We start from the raw sequence: 18,038 nt of genomic DNA, 5'->3' as shown, positions 1-18,038 counted from the left end.
CTCTTGCAGCATCATTGGTCTTATTTGTGGATTCAGATTATTGGCTTCTTGTGGCTGGAGCTGCATGGACCTGATCACTCCTCTGTTAAAAATAAATCAAACTTATAATCTGCCCGTCTGTCCCGCGCTGCTCCTCTATTTATCTAACTCAGACTGTTGCGTTCTTTCTCCCTCTGCCTCTGCTCACAGCCTCATAGAGCAGCGACTGTTCCCCTCAGGAAGGAATTTGCTCTGCATCCCACGCGTTGCCCCTGCGCCTGCTCTCCTCTTCCTCTCCCTTCCTCCCGTGACAGAGCTCCAGCCCACAAATTAAGCAAAGGAAGCGAAGATATGCAGATGGGAGCTGGAGGTCGACAGGCTAACCCCAGCTCCCCAGGGCTGCCCTCACTGCTCCCACTGTTCCCATCCCAGATTGCCCACATACCGCATGGCTGCGGGTCCCTTTATAGCTTCCCATCCCCTTCTCCGAGCAATGGAGCCATTGTGGAGGGGCCGGCAGGGCTGGACATCCACCTCCTCCCCACCTTCATGCAACATTTTCTCCCAGCCCTTCTCACTCGCCCCTCAGTGCCCCCCCGGCCCCTCACACGTGTCAGGGGCTGGCCCCTTGCCTCCCCAACGAAGGGCAGGTTAATACCTCAGGGCCAAGGCTCCCGTGTGCCATTCCACATCCAACCTCCGGCAGCTCCTCCGCAGCCATGGACAGGATTTTCACCACCTTGCCACTCTCCTTGCTGCTTCTTCTCCAGAGCTGTGGAGTCTGGGGGGCACCTCCTCAGCCCAGAGGTAAGTGGGAGCTGAATGCTTGTGGGCTCTGTCCCCGAATCCTGGTCACCAACCTGCTGGGGAGTGCAGGGCGCTGAAGGAGGAAGCAACACCCAACTTCTGGCCAAAAAGCAGACAGCTTCCTCCACTATTTTCCAGGCAGACAGACATAGAGATGAACTCCTTCTGCCTGTTTCATTGCTTTGAAGCAAAGCTGGGAGGTTGAGCTGAGCACAGCAAAGGCAGCACTGGGTTGGCTCCGGCCCTACGGCAGCAGCTCTGGGCCCACAGTAAGTAAAATAGACGTGCCAGTGACTGTGGCATTTGCTGCTGCTACGAAGGGCACTTCCCTGATGCACTGACCATCTCTTCTGATGAACAAAGGGAGAGTTATATTCGCTGCAGAGCTGCTAAGCACTGCTGCAGTTGGCATGGGTTGATGGTTGGACCTGATGATCTTAGTGATCTTTTCAACCTTAGTGATTCGATGATTCTATGAAGCCAGGAGACCGAACAGAGTGCTCATTCAACCAGCCCTACTGTGAGCAATCACTATTTCTAAAATAAACAGCATTTCATTCTGAATTACTAGGTAGGTTTCCTGCTCTTTTAATTAATGTGGCAAGGATGCCCTGAGAGAGATTTTCTGCTAAATTGATGCATGAAGTTCAGCTGCTCCTGAATAGCTTCAGGTGTGGATGTTTTTAAAACCAGAGGATTTCAGTTCTGGTTTCATTCCACTTTGAAGTAAACTATGCTGAGTCGGGACGTCACCCAGAGCTGTCACCTCCTGGGGATCTGTCTGTCCTGCAGAGCCTGATGTGTGCTAAATCCCAGCACTTACATCTGATATGTTCTATTTCCCAGGAATACAATACACTGCACTTTCATAAAATAAAATAATAATAAAAAAAAAAAGGAGATTCAAAATGTTATCACAGAGCTTCTACACAAAAAGAAAACACGCTGTAAAACTCCTATTTGATCTGACTATTCCTAAGGGGAAAAAAAAAAGCTTTTTTTTTTGTTTGGTTTGTCACTCAAAGCAGATGTGACACATTAGCCACAGCAGCAAAGGGGAATCCATGCTTTATTTGTAGAGGAGCTGATTGCAAGACCTTGCATTTTTCTTTGTATTTCCTGTAAAATGGGCAAAACCAACCCCTGCTGAAGGGATTTGCAATGTGAGGGATCTGCCAAGTGAGTTTTCCCTTCCTCTGAAATGAATTACAGTGGCAAAGTGAAAGCCACCCCTATGGGAAAAGGTAATATTATGTTTTAGTGGAAACTAGAGCACCTGATGGAGCAACAACTGCCCTCTTCTCTTCTGCACACCACATCGCTCAGACATTTCTGGGAGCCAGAAGCAGATTCAGCATTCATGTCTCCCAGGAAACTAACCTGATTATATTCTTTATGGATACATCACAGGGTATTTATTTTCATGTGTCTGAAAGACTGAGAGCCACATTAGATTTCACACTGAGGACTAGCTGTAATATTTATGTCATAATTTAGAACAGATTTGTTGGCCCAAAAGCTCACATTTAAAAATCTGTCCACAGAAATCTCTTTTATGATATAACCTATATCATCCCTCTCTGCGGAAATCAAATCTTAACAGAGCTCTTGATGACCCTACAGAGGCAGGTTAAATGATAGAAAAAAATAAAGACCAGAATGCTATAGATCTGGTGAGGAAAATGGATCAATTCATTCCAAAATTCATAAAAAATGTCAGTCCTTTTTATGTCTTGTCACAGCTGAACATTAGGATGGAAAACAGCATGAAAATGAGAAATTGGAAAGAAAAATATTAGTCAGCTGTTTGCATTGCTAATATTTCCCATTTATACTATTTATCTTTTAGAGTGGATATTCATGCCTTACGAGTGGCTTGTAGAGATTAACCATCAATTGCACGGTTCTACATCTCTCTATTGTGTTTTCCCTCACCAGCTCACAGACATAAAGCCGTGCTGGTCTTTGCTCTATTTCATTATTAGTGCCACTAGCTGAAAAACACAAGACTGGATTGTTACATTGGTTAGTTAGCCTGGGAGTCGTGATTCGCGACTGAATCTGAACTGCTGAGTTTCATTCCTGCTTCTGGTCATGCATGACAAAGACACAAGCTCATTAATTAATACCCACGTAGCTTGCTTATGCACCACAGTGAGTTCTTTTGAGACCTTCTTTGATACGGGAGCGTATATAACAGGCTTTAGTTCAGCTAAATTCCTCCTTCCATTAAGTTTCCTATAGCCATTAGCAATAGCCTGGTGTGACAAGTGGGAACCCGCTCCCACAAGTGCAGAGCTGCTGTAGGAGTACACATTGTCAACAGCTAAATGTGTTTCTCTTACAGAAGTTTTTATGAAAGGCAAAAGAGCATTTGGAAGTATTAGGTTAAACTGGTCTCCCAGGGCCTCTCTGAGACAGGGACAGAAAGGATCGGGGCTCGCAGGTCATCTAGCCTCAGCTGCCTGCTGTAAGAGGAATTATTTTGTCCCTCTTTGCATATTTTTCTTTTTTTTTCTTCTCCCTCCTCATCCTTCCCAGGCACCCTGTGCAGAACCAAACCCACCGACCTGGTGTTCATCATTGACAGCTCTCGGAGCGTGCGCCCGCAGGAGTTTGAGAAGGTCAAAGTCTTCCTGTCGCGCGTGATCGAGGGGCTGGACGTGGGCCCCAACTCCACGCGGGTCGGGGTCATCAATTATGCCAGCGCAGTCAAGAATGAGTTCTCCCTCAAGACTCACCAAACCAAGGCTGGGCTCCTACAGGCGGTCCGCAGGATAGAGCCGCTCTCCACGGGGACCATGACCGGCCTGGCCATCCAGTTTGCCATCAGCCGGGCCTTCAGTGACGCAGAAGGGGCCAGGCTCAGATCTCCCAATATTAATAAGGTAAGAATCGTGGAATCGTGGAATGGCTTGGGTCGGATGGGACCCCAAAGATCACCTAGTTCCAATCCCCTGCCATGGGCAGGGCTGCCAATCGCTAGATCAAGCACGCTGTCCCTTTATTGGAAGTCTTGTTTCACATGACACACTGCGGAATGGTTAGGAAAATCAGAAAAGGAGAAACAGTGATTGTCTGTGTGTAGGACAACAGTGGCTCTGCTCACTGAGGGCAATGCGCCGCCCTGAGACATTGATTCAGCCAAGTCCGCTAGGCATGAGCATGCTCACAGCCATCCTCCCCAACAAGTGGTAACAAAAATGCTTCAAATCCACCATAACGAAATGTGAGACAATCTTCTGAAAGTTTCCTTTGACATGGGCCCTTTCCGTTCTGTGTACAAAGCAAAGTGCTGTTTCTGAACCCTCCAGTGCTCTACTAGTTTTTCATAGGCTGGCTAACAGCTGTGTCTTCCATTCTGGGTATTTTCTTCATGTACACAGACTTCAGTGACTATTTAACATTTCAGACTGTGGTATAAAATCAGATTAATTCCACACTTGGCTGCAATGGGCATCACCACTCCTGACCCAGATTCCCCATCCAGGAAACTCAGCCTTTAAAGAAATTTTCCCCAGATACCTCATCCATCCCTCTGGATTTGTCCCTGAAGGCAACCAGACCTCAACCCAGTGATGGTCATCAGGAAAACTCCAATCTGAGCATGTGGAAAATGTTTATTATTGACAATATGTGTTTTAGCTAAACATCCTGAGCTTCTCAGGACTTTTTGTCCTGTGCCAGCTCCACTGGCTGTCTGCTATGAGATCAGACCAGAAAAATAAGCAAAGGCTTTAGCTAGCACTGACAGCTTTCCAGCAGCTGGACGAGAGCCCAGCTGATGGAGCGAGGAAGCCTAGGATTTTTCTCCTGACTACAACATTTTTGGAACATCAGACACTTTCAGTTTTCCTCACTGATAGTAAAGCTCCAAGGCAGGCAGAGCAGTACATGGAAAAGATGCTTGGGGATGGCAAGTCAAAAATATCACCAAAAAATGAAACACCGCTAAAAATCCTCCAATTCCAACAATCAGCAACCTGAAGGCTGGACTGGACTGGAATTCACAAAAAAAATACGAAAAATGAGTCTATCTCCTAAAAATACCACCCATTGATTGTCTCTTGTGCTCCTTCACCCTGCTGAGCTAAAAGGAACTTGCAAATGTTAATGAATCCGATTTCACATTGTCTTTTATCATGAGATTCTCTGTATTTTAACCTAATTGTATTTTAAGCCTAAGTCTGGCTTGACACAATAGGAAGAAAGCCAAGAGTAATAAGTTGGGAAAATCACATCTAAGAAACTTTCATGAAGTTTTGTTGGCAGTTTCCTGCAGAGAAACTCCTCTGATCTGCCATCGCCATCACATCACTCCTCAAGCATAGGAGCCACCAGCTGAAAATCCAACAGCAAGAGACATTTCCACTGAAACCATTCCATGCAGCCAGTGGAAGGGAATAGATTTGGCCAGAGCACCCAGTGCTGGGAATGCATGAGCAGAGCGGGAGCTGCAGGTGACCCCCGAGGAGGATCATCCATGGCCACGCTCAGTGACTTTCCATCTGGAAGAAAAAAGTTGTAGGAAATGTCTGTCTTGTTGGGTATTGCGTGGCCCAAGAACAGCAACTTAACTGCAACAACAAGTATCTGAATGATATCTGTTTCTGCTTCTCAGAAATTCTTACCCTGCTTGAAATGAGAAGGAAAAAAAAACCTAATATGAACAAAATAGACATTTTGCCTTCCACACAAAAAAAATCCCAGCAGTTTGAATGCCAGACCACTGCTGAATATCGAAAGGCAAAAAGGCCATTTATTTCTCTATTCTTCCAATACACCCTTGCAAAAAAGCTCATTTCCTTTCTCACTGCACTAATTCTTGGCCAGTACCTCCAGCCCAAGGTATCCCAGTGTAAAACAAGCCCAGTAAACTCTTCCTCCTCAGACCTTCATTCTGCTCAGGATGAGCCCCTAATTTGCCTTGGATGATGAATAGGCCACGTAATTTCAGCTGCATACATCTCTTGCTCCTTTACACAGCAGAAATCCAGCATGACCTCATGGAAATCAGCACTAGGATTTCCAAACACGTGGGATCGGTCACAGCACCAGATCATTCATTCAGTCTTGCTGTGCTCTGTGCAGCAAATAATCACCACAGGACAGGGAAAAAAAAACTATTTGTTTCTGCAGGAGCTCCAAGTAACGTCTCTTTATACCTCTATCAAAACTACAGGGATGCCCAATTACTTTTATCTTTCTTCAGGAAGAACAACAAATAGATTGTCAAATTGCTGAGCAAATCAGGGGGCTATTCAACTTCCTTCCCAATCCCCTGCTGGTGCTGTTACAACGTTCATGTAATGCACTGCATCAGGAGATGCTGCTGCCTCATTAGCTGCTGGATTGCCTGCACACGGCACATGAATTATGACCTCCCAGAGATGCCCATGAACACTTGTGTGTCTTAGCAAACGAGGTTACACTCATTTCAGCCGTGGGCTCGCTGATAAATTCCCAGTGCCTGATCCAGATTCTTTGTGCCTCCAAATGTTCTTCTCCCCAATTCCAGCAGCAGCTCAGAAAGCAGTACAACTTCTGAGCACGCTGTGTTTTATTATGAAAACCTTTCCCATCAGATTCAGACATGGATGCTGCTGCCAGATGTCTCCTGGGTTGTATCTGGGGCTCAGCCACTCCAGTGTGAAGAACCTAAGGAACTGATCAAACTGGGAGAATCACTTTCTTTAGACAGATGCCAGCAGGACACAGAACACCTCTGTCCTATGGCAAATGCTGCGAGAAAGACACACAGTGCTGGCAGAAACCTGCTCATGGGTAGTGCTCCTCGCAGAAGCCACTTGATAGAACATCTTGTTTCCTGACAGGCTTTTGGCTCCAGATAAGCCCTAATTGGCAGCGCATCCCAGCGCTGCTGCTGAGCCGAGGGCTCTCTCTCCTGGCAGAAGGAATGGTTGCACGGCTGGCTGCTGCTTCACCCGACTAAAAGCTCCACATTTTTCCAGTTTCACCCATCTCTCATTCAGAAGGAAAGCTCTGGACAGGGCAGCAGGTTGAGTACTGGAAATGCCCGGGGCGCAGCATTCAGCCACCCCACTGTGGAAGGGCGGGCAGAGAGGGGAAGGAGAAGCTTCACGGAATCACAGAATCAATAGGGTTTGGAAAAGATCACTAAGATCATCAAGTCCAACTGGGCTTCTTGGAGACATGAGGTACGGAACCCCACTTCTGACCTTAAAAGATGATTTCTCCCTGCTAAGGGTGCAAAACAGCTGTCACACTGTCCTAACTGAGCAGCTGGAGAGTCTTCCCAGTTGCATCTGCAGATGATGTTTTCTGTATCCTGCTATTTGCTTGCACTGTGGATTTTTGTTCTCTGCTTGCAGCTAGCTGCTCCTGCTGATTGTATTGACAGTGATGTCACAACGAAACAATTGCAAGGAAAAGTGGCAGGAGCAGCTGAATTGCTAAAAAAGGAGCATGAAGATTTTGTGACAATGTCACTTAGCAAAAGAAGAAGAAAGAGGAAAATAGAAAGCCTAGCAGCAGCAGCAGGACTCCTAGAGGCTTTCCTGCAGTTTAGGGTTCCGCCACCCAGGGCAGAATCCAGTTCCCACCTGCACCAGCTGGTATTTTAATGATGATGTCAGTCAGTGCAGGATCTCACGCTGCTATTTCTGGTGGAATCAGGGATCATGGCTGGCACCGACACATCCGGACCTCAGGCAGACCCCTTCCCCTCTCTCAGCTTCAGTTTCTTTGTCTCTAAAAAGGGGAGATGCCTTAAACTAGTAGTCACTGAAAAGGACCCTGAAAGGCCATCTGGTCCAACTCCCAGCACTGAGCAGGGACACCCACAGCTCCATCAGTGCTCAGAGCCCTTCCAGCTGACGCTGCCTGTCTGCAGGGATGGGCACCCCCGCCTCTCTGGGCAGCCTTAGCCTCCTCACGTTGCCACAACATCTCTTGAGACTTTTAGATGGACAAAGGCGCCATAAAAGTCCGGGAGTCGTCCTTAGTGTTGTCTGAGGTTTCACAAAGAGAGCTGAAGTTTGGGTTGGGTGTTAGTTTGCTTGTAGAGAGTGCAACCTTTTTGTTAGGGCCGAGACACACCAGATGTCCCATAATTAAAGCATGGCAGTTTAACCTTTGCAGCTCAGAAAGACACAAGCTACACATTAAGAGAACGGCTCCTGTGATCTCGGGAGGAACAGGAAGAGGGGGAGGAGGTGGCATTTCCTTCTTCTTTAACTTTAGAAATGTGAAACCTCCTTTAGTAAAGCAGTAAGCCACAAGCGATGGCAGAACGAGCGCTCATCCAGGCCTGGTCTGTGCTCTCCTCTGTGTAGGTGGCGATTGTTGTGACTGACGGACGTCCCCAGGACGGAGTGCAGGACGTGTCAGCGAGGGCCAGGCAGGCTGGCATTGAGATCTTTGCCATTGGGGTTGGCCGGGTGGACATGCACACGCTGCGGCAAATCGCAAGCGAGCCCCTGGACGACCACGTGGACTACGTGGAGAGCTACAGTGTCATAGAGAAGCTGACCCACAAGTTTCAAGAAGCGTTCTGTGGTAAGTCCTTGCCACGCACCCCTCGGGTTCCTAGCCAAGGAGTACAAGTGGCTGCCAGCAAGCTTTTCACGTGGAAGTCTCCCATGTCATCATCCTTCATCCATCTGCTTCCTTCTGCCAAGGATTTGGGTGTGCAGAAGAACAGAATATGGAAGATGGATGCTCTTCAAAGTGGCCTTTCAGGAATTTGAGGTTTTGTTTAGGGAATTTTGGGTTTTGGTTAAAGATGTCTCTTTAAAGAAGGCTTTATTTGTTTGAAGAGTTTGTAAACATGATTCACATACTTCTAGAGAACCTTGAAAACACAATTTTTAAATAGCTGAAATCACTGCCCTCAGGTTTAACAAAGCAGGGCACTACTGACGATCTGCCTTGCAGTTTCCCCTGCCAGTTTCATCTTCTGAGTTCCTATTTAAACAAGGGCTGGTTTCACTCCCCTGCCGCCTCTCCCTGACTGCTGTTATTTTTTTGGAAGCTCTGTGGGGTGGAAAACTCTCCTGGTTGGTGCAGTATCTCATAATTTCTGCATAATATGTAAAAAGAGCCTGGCTGTTCTACAGTCACTTACAGAATCACTAAGGTTGGAAAAGCCCCCTAAGATCATCTAATCCAACTGTCCACCCACCACCAATATTGCTCACTAAACCACGTCCCTAAGTACCAGATCTACACATTGAACAACACACTCCTACACGAAGCAGTGAATGCAATGAGAAAGCTTTATTGCTTTCAAATGTGTAGGAAGTGGTCTATAAAAAGCACCATGTGTTGGGAAGGGGACTGGGGGCTTCGCACACCCATCCTGCCTCAGCACAGCGTGGCAACGCTTCTTAAAGCTGTGATGCACCACAGTGCTTGCAGCAAGGCATTGCAACCCAATACACGCAGATGGACGTGTAAAACTATCTGAGAACAATTCTTCAAGAGGTGTAATGCTTCATGATCAACTTTCAGCTTGAAAATAATGGGGGGAGCAGCTTTCTGTCAAGGAAAACTTCATCCTCTTGTAGGAAGGAGGAAAAATTTGAATACAAAGTGAGTCATATATTATAATCAGGTGTCACTGCAGCAGAAGCTCATGAAAGAAAGGAACAAACGCTACATGCTAAGAGGAGCAGAGACAGAATTCAAGAAGGTGGAAGGCAAGGCATGAATATTCGTGGGAGTTTGTGTTGGCTGCCCTGGAGTCAGGAGTCAGCTGGAGACAGAGAGGCCTGACAGCGTGTTTGGAAGCTCTGGCATTGGTGTCATTCAAAAAGACAGAGGGGAAAAAAAAAGTCCTTTCTGTGCCTTGCTTTTCAAATGTGTAAATGCAGATGACAAAGTTCTCCCCCTGGTAAAAACCTTCAGAGATGCATCTGAGGGAAGCACTGTGCTAGGGATTATTATGGCTAATGGAGAGCAGCACCGCATTAACTGCCAAGTGGGATGTTATCATGCTATGCAAGCAGCTGCACAGAGCTGTCCTTGGAGATGTACCCAAACACCACCTGCTATTGAAAAGCAGTTTGTGGCCACCAACAGCAGGAAGAACTGCGCAGCACTGTCCAGCTGCTTCCCATAGTGTTCAACAGGCCCAGGGAAAGGGAGACCCTTATTGATCCAGCTACTAGTTAGGCTCATCAAAACTCTGCAGCCTTCAAAGAACTGAGAGCCCAGTGTTGGAGCCAACTGCATGGTTGCAGAAATATTTGGAGAGAGCGATTCTGAGAGTTGCACGTGCAAGGATAGCTCTGAAGTGAAGTCCAAGTGCTTTTGGGCACGAATCCCACCCAGGAATGGCAGCTGCACATGGCACTCACGAATCATAATTGCACCATATAGCTGGAAAAAAATGGGTATTGGCCAGACCAGATGGTAGTTTGGGAACCAAATCTCACCTCATATATTTGGAGAGGGAATTACGTTGTGATATGCTTGACAGACAGATGGTTTTTGCCCTCACTGTAGAAACTACATCTAGCCCTAGCTGTGCCTTGCAGTCTGGAGACTTGTCACTACTTCTCTTTGCTATTTCTACTTCAATTACTATCAAAGAGTAATGACTTCCTGCTGCTTTATATTGCTGCAGGGTGGGTTTAGTTACTACTGAGTGTATAGAACAAATATGATGCTTTCTTCGTGGGCAGTGTGTGCTCAGGTTGAGAAGCCTTGGCATGGTGCTTGGTTTCGATCTGCACTTTTTCTTGCAGTGGTGTCAGACCTGTGTGCCACTGGCGACCACGACTGTGAGCAGATCTGTATCAGCACCCCGGGATCATACAAGTGTGCTTGTAGAGAGGGCTTCACGCTGAACAATGATGGGAAGACCTGCAGTGGTACGTAATGATTTCCATTTGCACTGAGCTGCGCTGTGGTCTGCCATGGTAGGATAGGGGTAAGGTTGAGAGAATTGCATGTTCTGTTCAGAAAAGGAGGAAAAAGAAACCATGAACGTACAACCAAGGATTATTTTGAAAACATGAGTGTGAACTGTTGTTGATTTTTGATTGATTTAGCATATTAGCAGTGAAGTGGTATTAGGATTTCATCTGCTCATACAATTAAGAATCTTAGTTGCCGTCTCTCCCTTCTCTCATTTTGCTTCAGCTTGCAGTGGTGGGTCAGGATCTGCCCTGGATCTCGTATTCCTGATTGATGGCTCCAAGAGCGTTCGGCCTGAGAACTTTGAGCTGGTGAAGAAATTCATCAACCAAATTGTGGAATCCTTGGAGGTGTCAGAGAAGCAAGCCCAGGTTGGCCTGGTTCAGTACTCCAGCTCTGTCAGGCAGGAGTTTCCTCTGGGACAGTTCAAGAACAAGAAGGACATCAAAGCAGCAGTCAAGAAAATGGCCTACATGGAGAAAGGCACCATGACGGGCCAGGCTCTGAAGTACCTGGTGGACAGTTCCTTCTCCATTGCTAATGGAGCCAGGCCTGGCGTTCCCAAGGTGGGCATCGTCTTCACAGACGGACGGTCACAAGATTACATCACCGACGCTGCTAAGAAAGCCAAAGATTTAGGTAGGTCTACTGAACTTTCAGCAGCTCGTTTCTCCCTTGGATCAGGCACTGCATCTACTATCAGTTGTACAAAGTGCAAATCCAGTGAGATCTGCCCCTTTGCTGGCCTCCTGCTGAGGGTCATTTCCCAGTCTTCTGCCATCACTGCATTAAATGGATGCAGCCCATGTGAATAAGTTCATGAATTGCTAAATCCTTCATTTCCTTTTAGATTCGGTCTCAACAACTAGATGGGACTAAGGGCTAGCACATAATAGCAGGTCAAGCACAAGGTCATGAAATGCTGATGCTTACTAAACAAGTTGACAGGCTGTGTGAGTGTTCAGCCTTTAGAAGACAAAAGGTCCTTACAAACTGTATGCATAGAAACAAGACTTCAGGCCTTATTTTCTTCTCCTCTCTTCTCCCTACACAGATATCCCCAACATCAGTTGGTAAGTGATTTCACAGAGATAAATAAAAAATACTTATCACTAGATTCCAAACATGTTCCTTGAGTTGAATGCTGGGAAAAAAAAAAAGAGAAAGAAAAGCTGAAAAGATCCAGAAGAAGAAAGACAAGGCAAAAAGGGGAGGGAGGGAAAGCATTACTAAAGTCTAGACCTATTATCATCGTTCAAGTCAAGGCAAACTGCAGTTGGGTTCAAGAGAAGCAGGATTTAAGACAAAAGCAGCAATCAATCTCTGGTAGTGATGCATAGTAACTGGGCCCGTGTTCTTAACTCATAGAATGTCTTGATAGACAATGAGTTGCAATATTGGAAAGCAATCCAAGCACACTTTTACTAAACATGCAGGTCTCCATTGCAGAGGGGACTTTGCTATGAGAGGGGCTGATGAATGGTGGCTGCAGGCTATTTTGAAAAATTCCACTGTTTCCTTTTGCTGTATCATTGCTTTCCTATTAGTTGGATGCATTATCCTGTCAAGGTGTTGTAATGATCTTTTGTTTCTTGCATCTCCAAATCATCGTTCTTGTGGTGACAGTGATCATTACCTAGATAAGTCCAGTAAAACTTTGCCTGCATCCGGAACCCCGGATGGCGTGAAATAAGTCAGTAATAGCAGAGAGAAGTTTTCAATTTAACAACTGTAGAGTTGCATGGAGGTGCAGAAGGCAGACAAGAATTTAGAAGTTGAAGAGGATTGGTGCCAACTGACAGGTTCTTATTGGTTACAGGCTTTAGGATGTTTGCTGTGGGAGTTGGTAACGCAGTGGAGGACGAGCTGAGGGAAATTGCTTCCGAACCAGTAGCTGAGCACTACTTCTACACAGCCGACTTCAGAACCATCAGCAACATTGGGAAGAAGCTGCAAATGAAAATCTGCGTTGGTGAGAGTGGGGGACTGGGTAGAGGGGGAGGTTTACTCACAGCATTTGCAGAACTGATGAATGCACATTGCTCTGTCTATTCAAGAAACGGAGCCCTGAAGCAAAGCTCCAACACTTCTTGACTCTTAGATTGCAAACAGTACCTCCAAATTTTTATTTTGCATAAGTTTATGAGCAGCAAAGAGTACAACCCACCATGGTGATGTTATTGGGAAATGAACTCACAAACAAAGATTGTTTTGGGCACGTTTGAACACATCTGTTTCGATCAGATTCAAATTTTTAGGGCACGCTTTAAGCATTAGTAGTAGATCTCAGTGGGTATTCAGGGAACTGGAAGCCCAGGAAAGATTTGAGCCTGTCCTGGATGCAATGAAGTGTAAGAGTCCCTAGTCATTTGAGGTTAAAGGCAGAAGTGATCAGTCAGTAATTAGGATGAATGGTATTTTTATTTCCTTCCTGTTTATGACAAAGAATATGACTTGCTTTACTTCACATCTCAGTGATTTTAATTCTTTTTTGTGTCACTTAACACATCTTCTTGATACTCTGGTCCACAGAGGAAGATCCATGCGAATGTAAATCTATTGTGAAGTTCCAGGCAAAAGTAGAAGAACTCATCAATACATTGCAACGGAAATATATCCTTTGGAAGCTCTGTGTTCAGCACCCAGTGGGCTGGGTTGGGCTTTCGGGAGGGACCACCTGAGAAAGTCTATCCATGGGGAAAACAGTTTAGATAACAGTCAGGAAGCTGGGAAACTAGACAGTTAGGTTCTGAATGTGTCCAGGAAGAAGAATTCCTGTGCTAGAGCTCAGGGTACTGGCCTGACACAAAATAAGAAATAGACTGAAAGCAATAGAATCAAAGTAGAATATGCTAAATCATTGGAGGCAGTAGCAACATGCAGACATCAGATCCTAAGTCAGTTTTTAGGAAGATGCTTAAACGATGCCGATGCCAGAAGTGTGGAAGCAAGGTTCCTGTATCGGATATTGCTGCTGCCTCTGTGTGCTGCAGGTCCTGTGATGCAGCCAGAATGTGGGCTGAGAGCAGCAGTGGCTGTCATCGGCCGGCGAGCAGAAAGAAACAAAAATGCTGGTGCCTGTGTGCAAATGATAAGTCATTAAAACTCTGTAGATGAAATGCTTTTTATGCAACAGTAAATGTCTACAATACAAATACCTGACCTGGCTGGCTAAACTCTCCACAGAACTGTTGAAAAAGAGAGTCTTCTACAGCACAACACTTCTGACCATGTAGTTGGTGGTCTTGGTAAAGTCAGGGAATTGCACTGTTTAGGTCCAATTTCTCTCCAGTGGTCAAATTCCAGTGCTGAGAAACTGCTCACTGTCTCACATAACTGCTCACTGCAAATATCTTCAATGAGGTGAGTTTGATCCCCTGCGTCTGTGGGATTCTTTTTTGTCACAGAATCATCATAGAATTAATAAGGTCAGAAAAGACGTCTAAGATCATCAAGTGCAATCATTAACCCACCACCACCATGCTCATTAAGACATAAAGGATGTGTCCACAGGGAGTTGGCTGGGCTAGGACCACCTGTTTCCTTCTGGATTCTGTCGTATTCTGTTGCATCCACCTGAGGTGTGAGGGAGCTGGCAGAGGTGATTGTGAATCTCCTTTCCACCATCTATCAGCATTCCTGGTCAACTGGAGAGGTCTCAGATGATTGGAGACTTGACAGTGTGGCACCCATCTATAAGAAGGGCTGTAGGAGAATCCAGGGAACTGCAGGCCTGTCAGCCAGACCTCAGTGCCAGGGAAGGTTATGGATCAGATCATCTTTGAGTGTGATCACATGCCACGTGAGGGACAACCAAGGGATCAGGTTCAGTCAGAACCTGGGGAAGCTGGCAGCCCTTGGCTTGGACAGGAACAATCTTTGCTGGGTTCCAGGCCCAGAGAGTGGTGATGAATGGCGTTACATCTGACTGCAAACTGGACACAGGTGGCGTTCCACAGGGGGCTGTGCTGGGGCTGGCCCTGTTTGATATCTTTATTGATTATTTGAATGAAGGAATTGAGTGCATTCTCAGTCAGTTTGCAGATGACACCAACTAGGGAGGAAGTATTGATCAGCCTGAGAGTAGGAAGGCCCTACAGCAGGACCTGGACAGGCCGGTCGCTAGGCTGAAGCCAGCAGGATGAGGCTCAGTGAGACCAAGTGTCAGGTCCTGCACTTCAGCCACAACAGCCCCACGCAGTGCTGCAGGCATGGGGCAGAGCAGCCGAGAGCTGTGTGGAGGAGCAGGACCCTGGTAACTGCTGAGCATGAGCCAGCAGGGTACCCAGGGGGACGAGGAGCCCAACAACATCCTGGTTGTGTCAGCAGCGGTGCAGCCAGCAGGAGCAGGAGGTGTCCATCCGTCTGCATGGCACCTCAGTGCTGTGCTCAGTGCTGGGCCCCTCACTACAAGAAAGACCCTGGAGTGCGTCCAGAGAAAGGAACGGAGCTGTGAGGGCTCTGGAGCACAGTGCTGTGGGGAGAGGCTGAGGGAGATGGGATGGTTCCATGTGGGCAGGAGGAGGATCAGGGGAGACCGCATTGCTGTGGCGAGGGAGGGGCCAGCCTCTTCTCCCAGGTAGCAGCAATAGGATGTGAGGTGTAGGAAGAATTTCTCCTTGGAAAGTGTGGTGAGGTGCTGGAACGTGCTGCCCAGCACAGTGTGAAGGTGTTGGAGGAAAGGGTAGGTGCAGTACTTAGGGATGTGGTTCAGTGGGCAGGATTGGTGGTAGGTGGACAGTTGGACTAGATGATCTGAAAGGCTTTTTCCAACCTTAATGATTCTGTGATATTGCACAAAGACTGGGAATTCTTGGAAGAAAAATAAGAAAAAGAAATGTGAATAAACTTCAAATGCCTCATGCAGAGAGGAATTAGTGAAACATTGGAGCAGCTCACAGAATGGTCAGAGAGAGACTTCATTACTGAAAATTAGGAGAGAGTATCATTTCAGAAACATTTTAATTTATACATGCATTTCTGTGGCTTGCTCTTTCAGTTACACAGTATGTTTTCTCCTCTTTACATCAAATAGAGTGAAATTCATGACTTGTATTAAGCAAAAGGTCAGAGTAAATCAGTAGTTCTCACCCAGTGGGTTGCAGGCACATCATGAAGAGCAATTAGTGAAAAGAGCAGAAAATTGCAAGACAGTGTAACTCTAAGAAAAGCAATGTGCTCTGCTCTCTGTGCAACCCAAACTGCTCAAGGTCAGGAATTCTCTCAACCGGTCAAAACACACACCAACTATTCTTATATTTAAATTTATAGGTACATGTGAGTGTTTGTGCATGTATAAACATTTTCCACCTTCAATAGAAGTTCATCAGCCTGAACAGCTGTGGAAATGCCAGGTAGATGATGGCAGCACTCCTCTGCTACCTGCTCCCAGCAGGCAGCTCCATTCACTGTGCAGGGAAGATTTGAGCAATGAATCACTGATATGCACTGTCATTTTTCACCTTAACTCTCGCTCACTGGAAGCTGTGGCAAAAAGGATTGAAGCCCTGGAGAATAAGATCATCTAAAAGCCCCCAAAAGTTCTATTCCCGTCTTTCCTGATGTAACAAATCTAGAATTCCTTCCTTTGTACGGAGGGCAGCTCAGCCACAGCACTATGGCCAGCTTGTATTTCTTTTAAAGAGTCTAGTCTACCTGCATTTGTTTAAAAAGGAAAAAGTAGAGCAGTACAGCAGACATTGTATAACAGGCAGAGGACCGCGTGGCCGGGAGCTAGACCATGCTCATGTTCACTGCATCATATAGAGTGCATATATAAAAAAATGGGGAAGATTTGTTTTTGATTTAAAGCTTAATATATATGTGTGTTAAAAAGTACTTGATTACTGTGAATCCTTGCTGAGTTCTTCCATATCTTCTGTTTGTATGCATGAGGTAATTTAATTTAAAAGTCAAAGTGACTTAAAATCAATTCAGATGCTGTGTAAAAAGTGAACCGGAGTAGCTGATGGGCTTATTATTGTAAACATGAACCATTTGTCAGTTAGTAGGTGAAGTATAGTAATGATCTGCATCACAGGTAAGATAGATTAGGATGCTGCTGCTCATTGGGTTTATCCATAGCTACTGTAAAATACAGAAAGACAAAAAGCTCAGCCTTCCTAGCTAGCAGCTGTTCTCGTGATGTTTGATTGAAGGAGCTCCTGTCTGAGGTAGACCCGTTCTGGTGACGTCCTGAGATGGTGTACAGGGAGCCTGCAGTTGTGGCTCTGCAGCACAAGGCAGCGCTGTTAGCAGCAGCCCAGGTGTGCTCCTCAGTTCTCTGTCCTCCACCCACAGCTCAGCTCCTCCCGAGAACCCAGGGAACTGCTGCTGAAGTTGCTGCCGATGGAAGCGGTGCCTTCATCACTGCAGTGACCACCAGCTCCTTCCTCAGCCCACACCTCTTCACACCTCAGCAGCCAGTCAGCCTATTTCAACATCTTCAGACATCCTCTCCTGGATGCTGGATCCCCAGCGCTGGCAAGAAAGAAATAAAAATAAAAGCGCAGTGCGGGCCAGAAGCATCCCACTGCCTTCTGCTAGAGATGTGGGGTGGCTGGGAGCAGAGTGAGGAGGCCATGATTACACAACACGATGCTGCGCCACTGAACGTGAGCACAAGGAGTTGAGTTTGGAGGGATTTGTTTTCGTTTTTTGGGGGGGAGGGGGTTGTATCAAAATATTTATACTTGACACTATGTGAAAAGCTTTCAAGGATGACCTGGCCTGTTCAGAAATGATGCCATTGCAGATTTTTTCTGGGTAAAGATTAAAGTTTGCTAAAAACTTTTAAAATGATTTTAAATTTATTTATTTCTATAAGGTTTGATTTCATTCCTGACACCAACACCTCTCCATAATCTTGGCAGCAGACAGGAAAGCCTCCATTTCAAGTCACAACCTTTTATTTCAGCACTAGAGAAGAATCAGGTCTGTAGAGATACTGAGACCTTTCTCTCTAAATAAAAATCTTCTTTACCAACTTGGAGGAACAAGTCCTCACATTTCCAAGCATTATACCGAGGACTGCAGTCAGGATTTGATAGCAAAACTTAGCAGTCTCAATCCAATCTTGTGTAGCCTAGATCCCAAAATAACCTCTAGCAACTCCTCTGCTTACTTATTTTCTCTTCTGCTTGAAACTAGGGGTAGGATATAGACCAGAAAATAAGGACAAGATTTAACAGTTCTTATCATGACCCCTACTGGCTCCAGTGGGAAATTGCCTGGGCTCAAAAATGCCAGTATCTCCAGGGACGAGAGGTGGGTAAACCAGGAACTAAAAGATGGATTTGATTTTAATCCATCTTGGCACCCACGGAAATGTCTATGTGAAAAAAGTACTA

General features: G+C 46.1%; 1 protein-coding gene across 1 annotated transcript; it reads left to right on the top strand.

Annotated features, from left to right (window-relative positions):
- Positions 1 to 698: 698 nt before the first annotated feature.
- On the top strand, positions 699 to 16,217 carry MATN1 (matrilin 1; the record flags this gene model as incomplete). The annotated part of the gene is made up of 8 exons (XM_079546019.1): positions 699 to 786; positions 3,328 to 3,674; positions 8,103 to 8,325; positions 10,518 to 10,643; positions 10,915 to 11,328; positions 12,509 to 12,661; positions 13,222 to 13,320; positions 16,174 to 16,217. The coding sequence occupies 8 exons, from the start codon at positions 699 to 701 to the stop codon at positions 16,215 to 16,217; spliced, it is 1,494 nt and encodes a 497-aa protein (XP_079402145.1).
- Positions 16,218 to 18,038: the final 1,821 nt, after the last annotated feature.

This window comes from Tetrao urogallus (assembly GCF_951394365.1).
Source record: "Tetrao urogallus genome assembly, chromosome: 23".
NCBI classification, from domain to species: domain Eukaryota; kingdom Metazoa; phylum Chordata; class Aves; order Galliformes; family Phasianidae; genus Tetrao; species Tetrao urogallus.
This window is presented reverse-complemented; position numbering and strand designations above follow the sequence as displayed.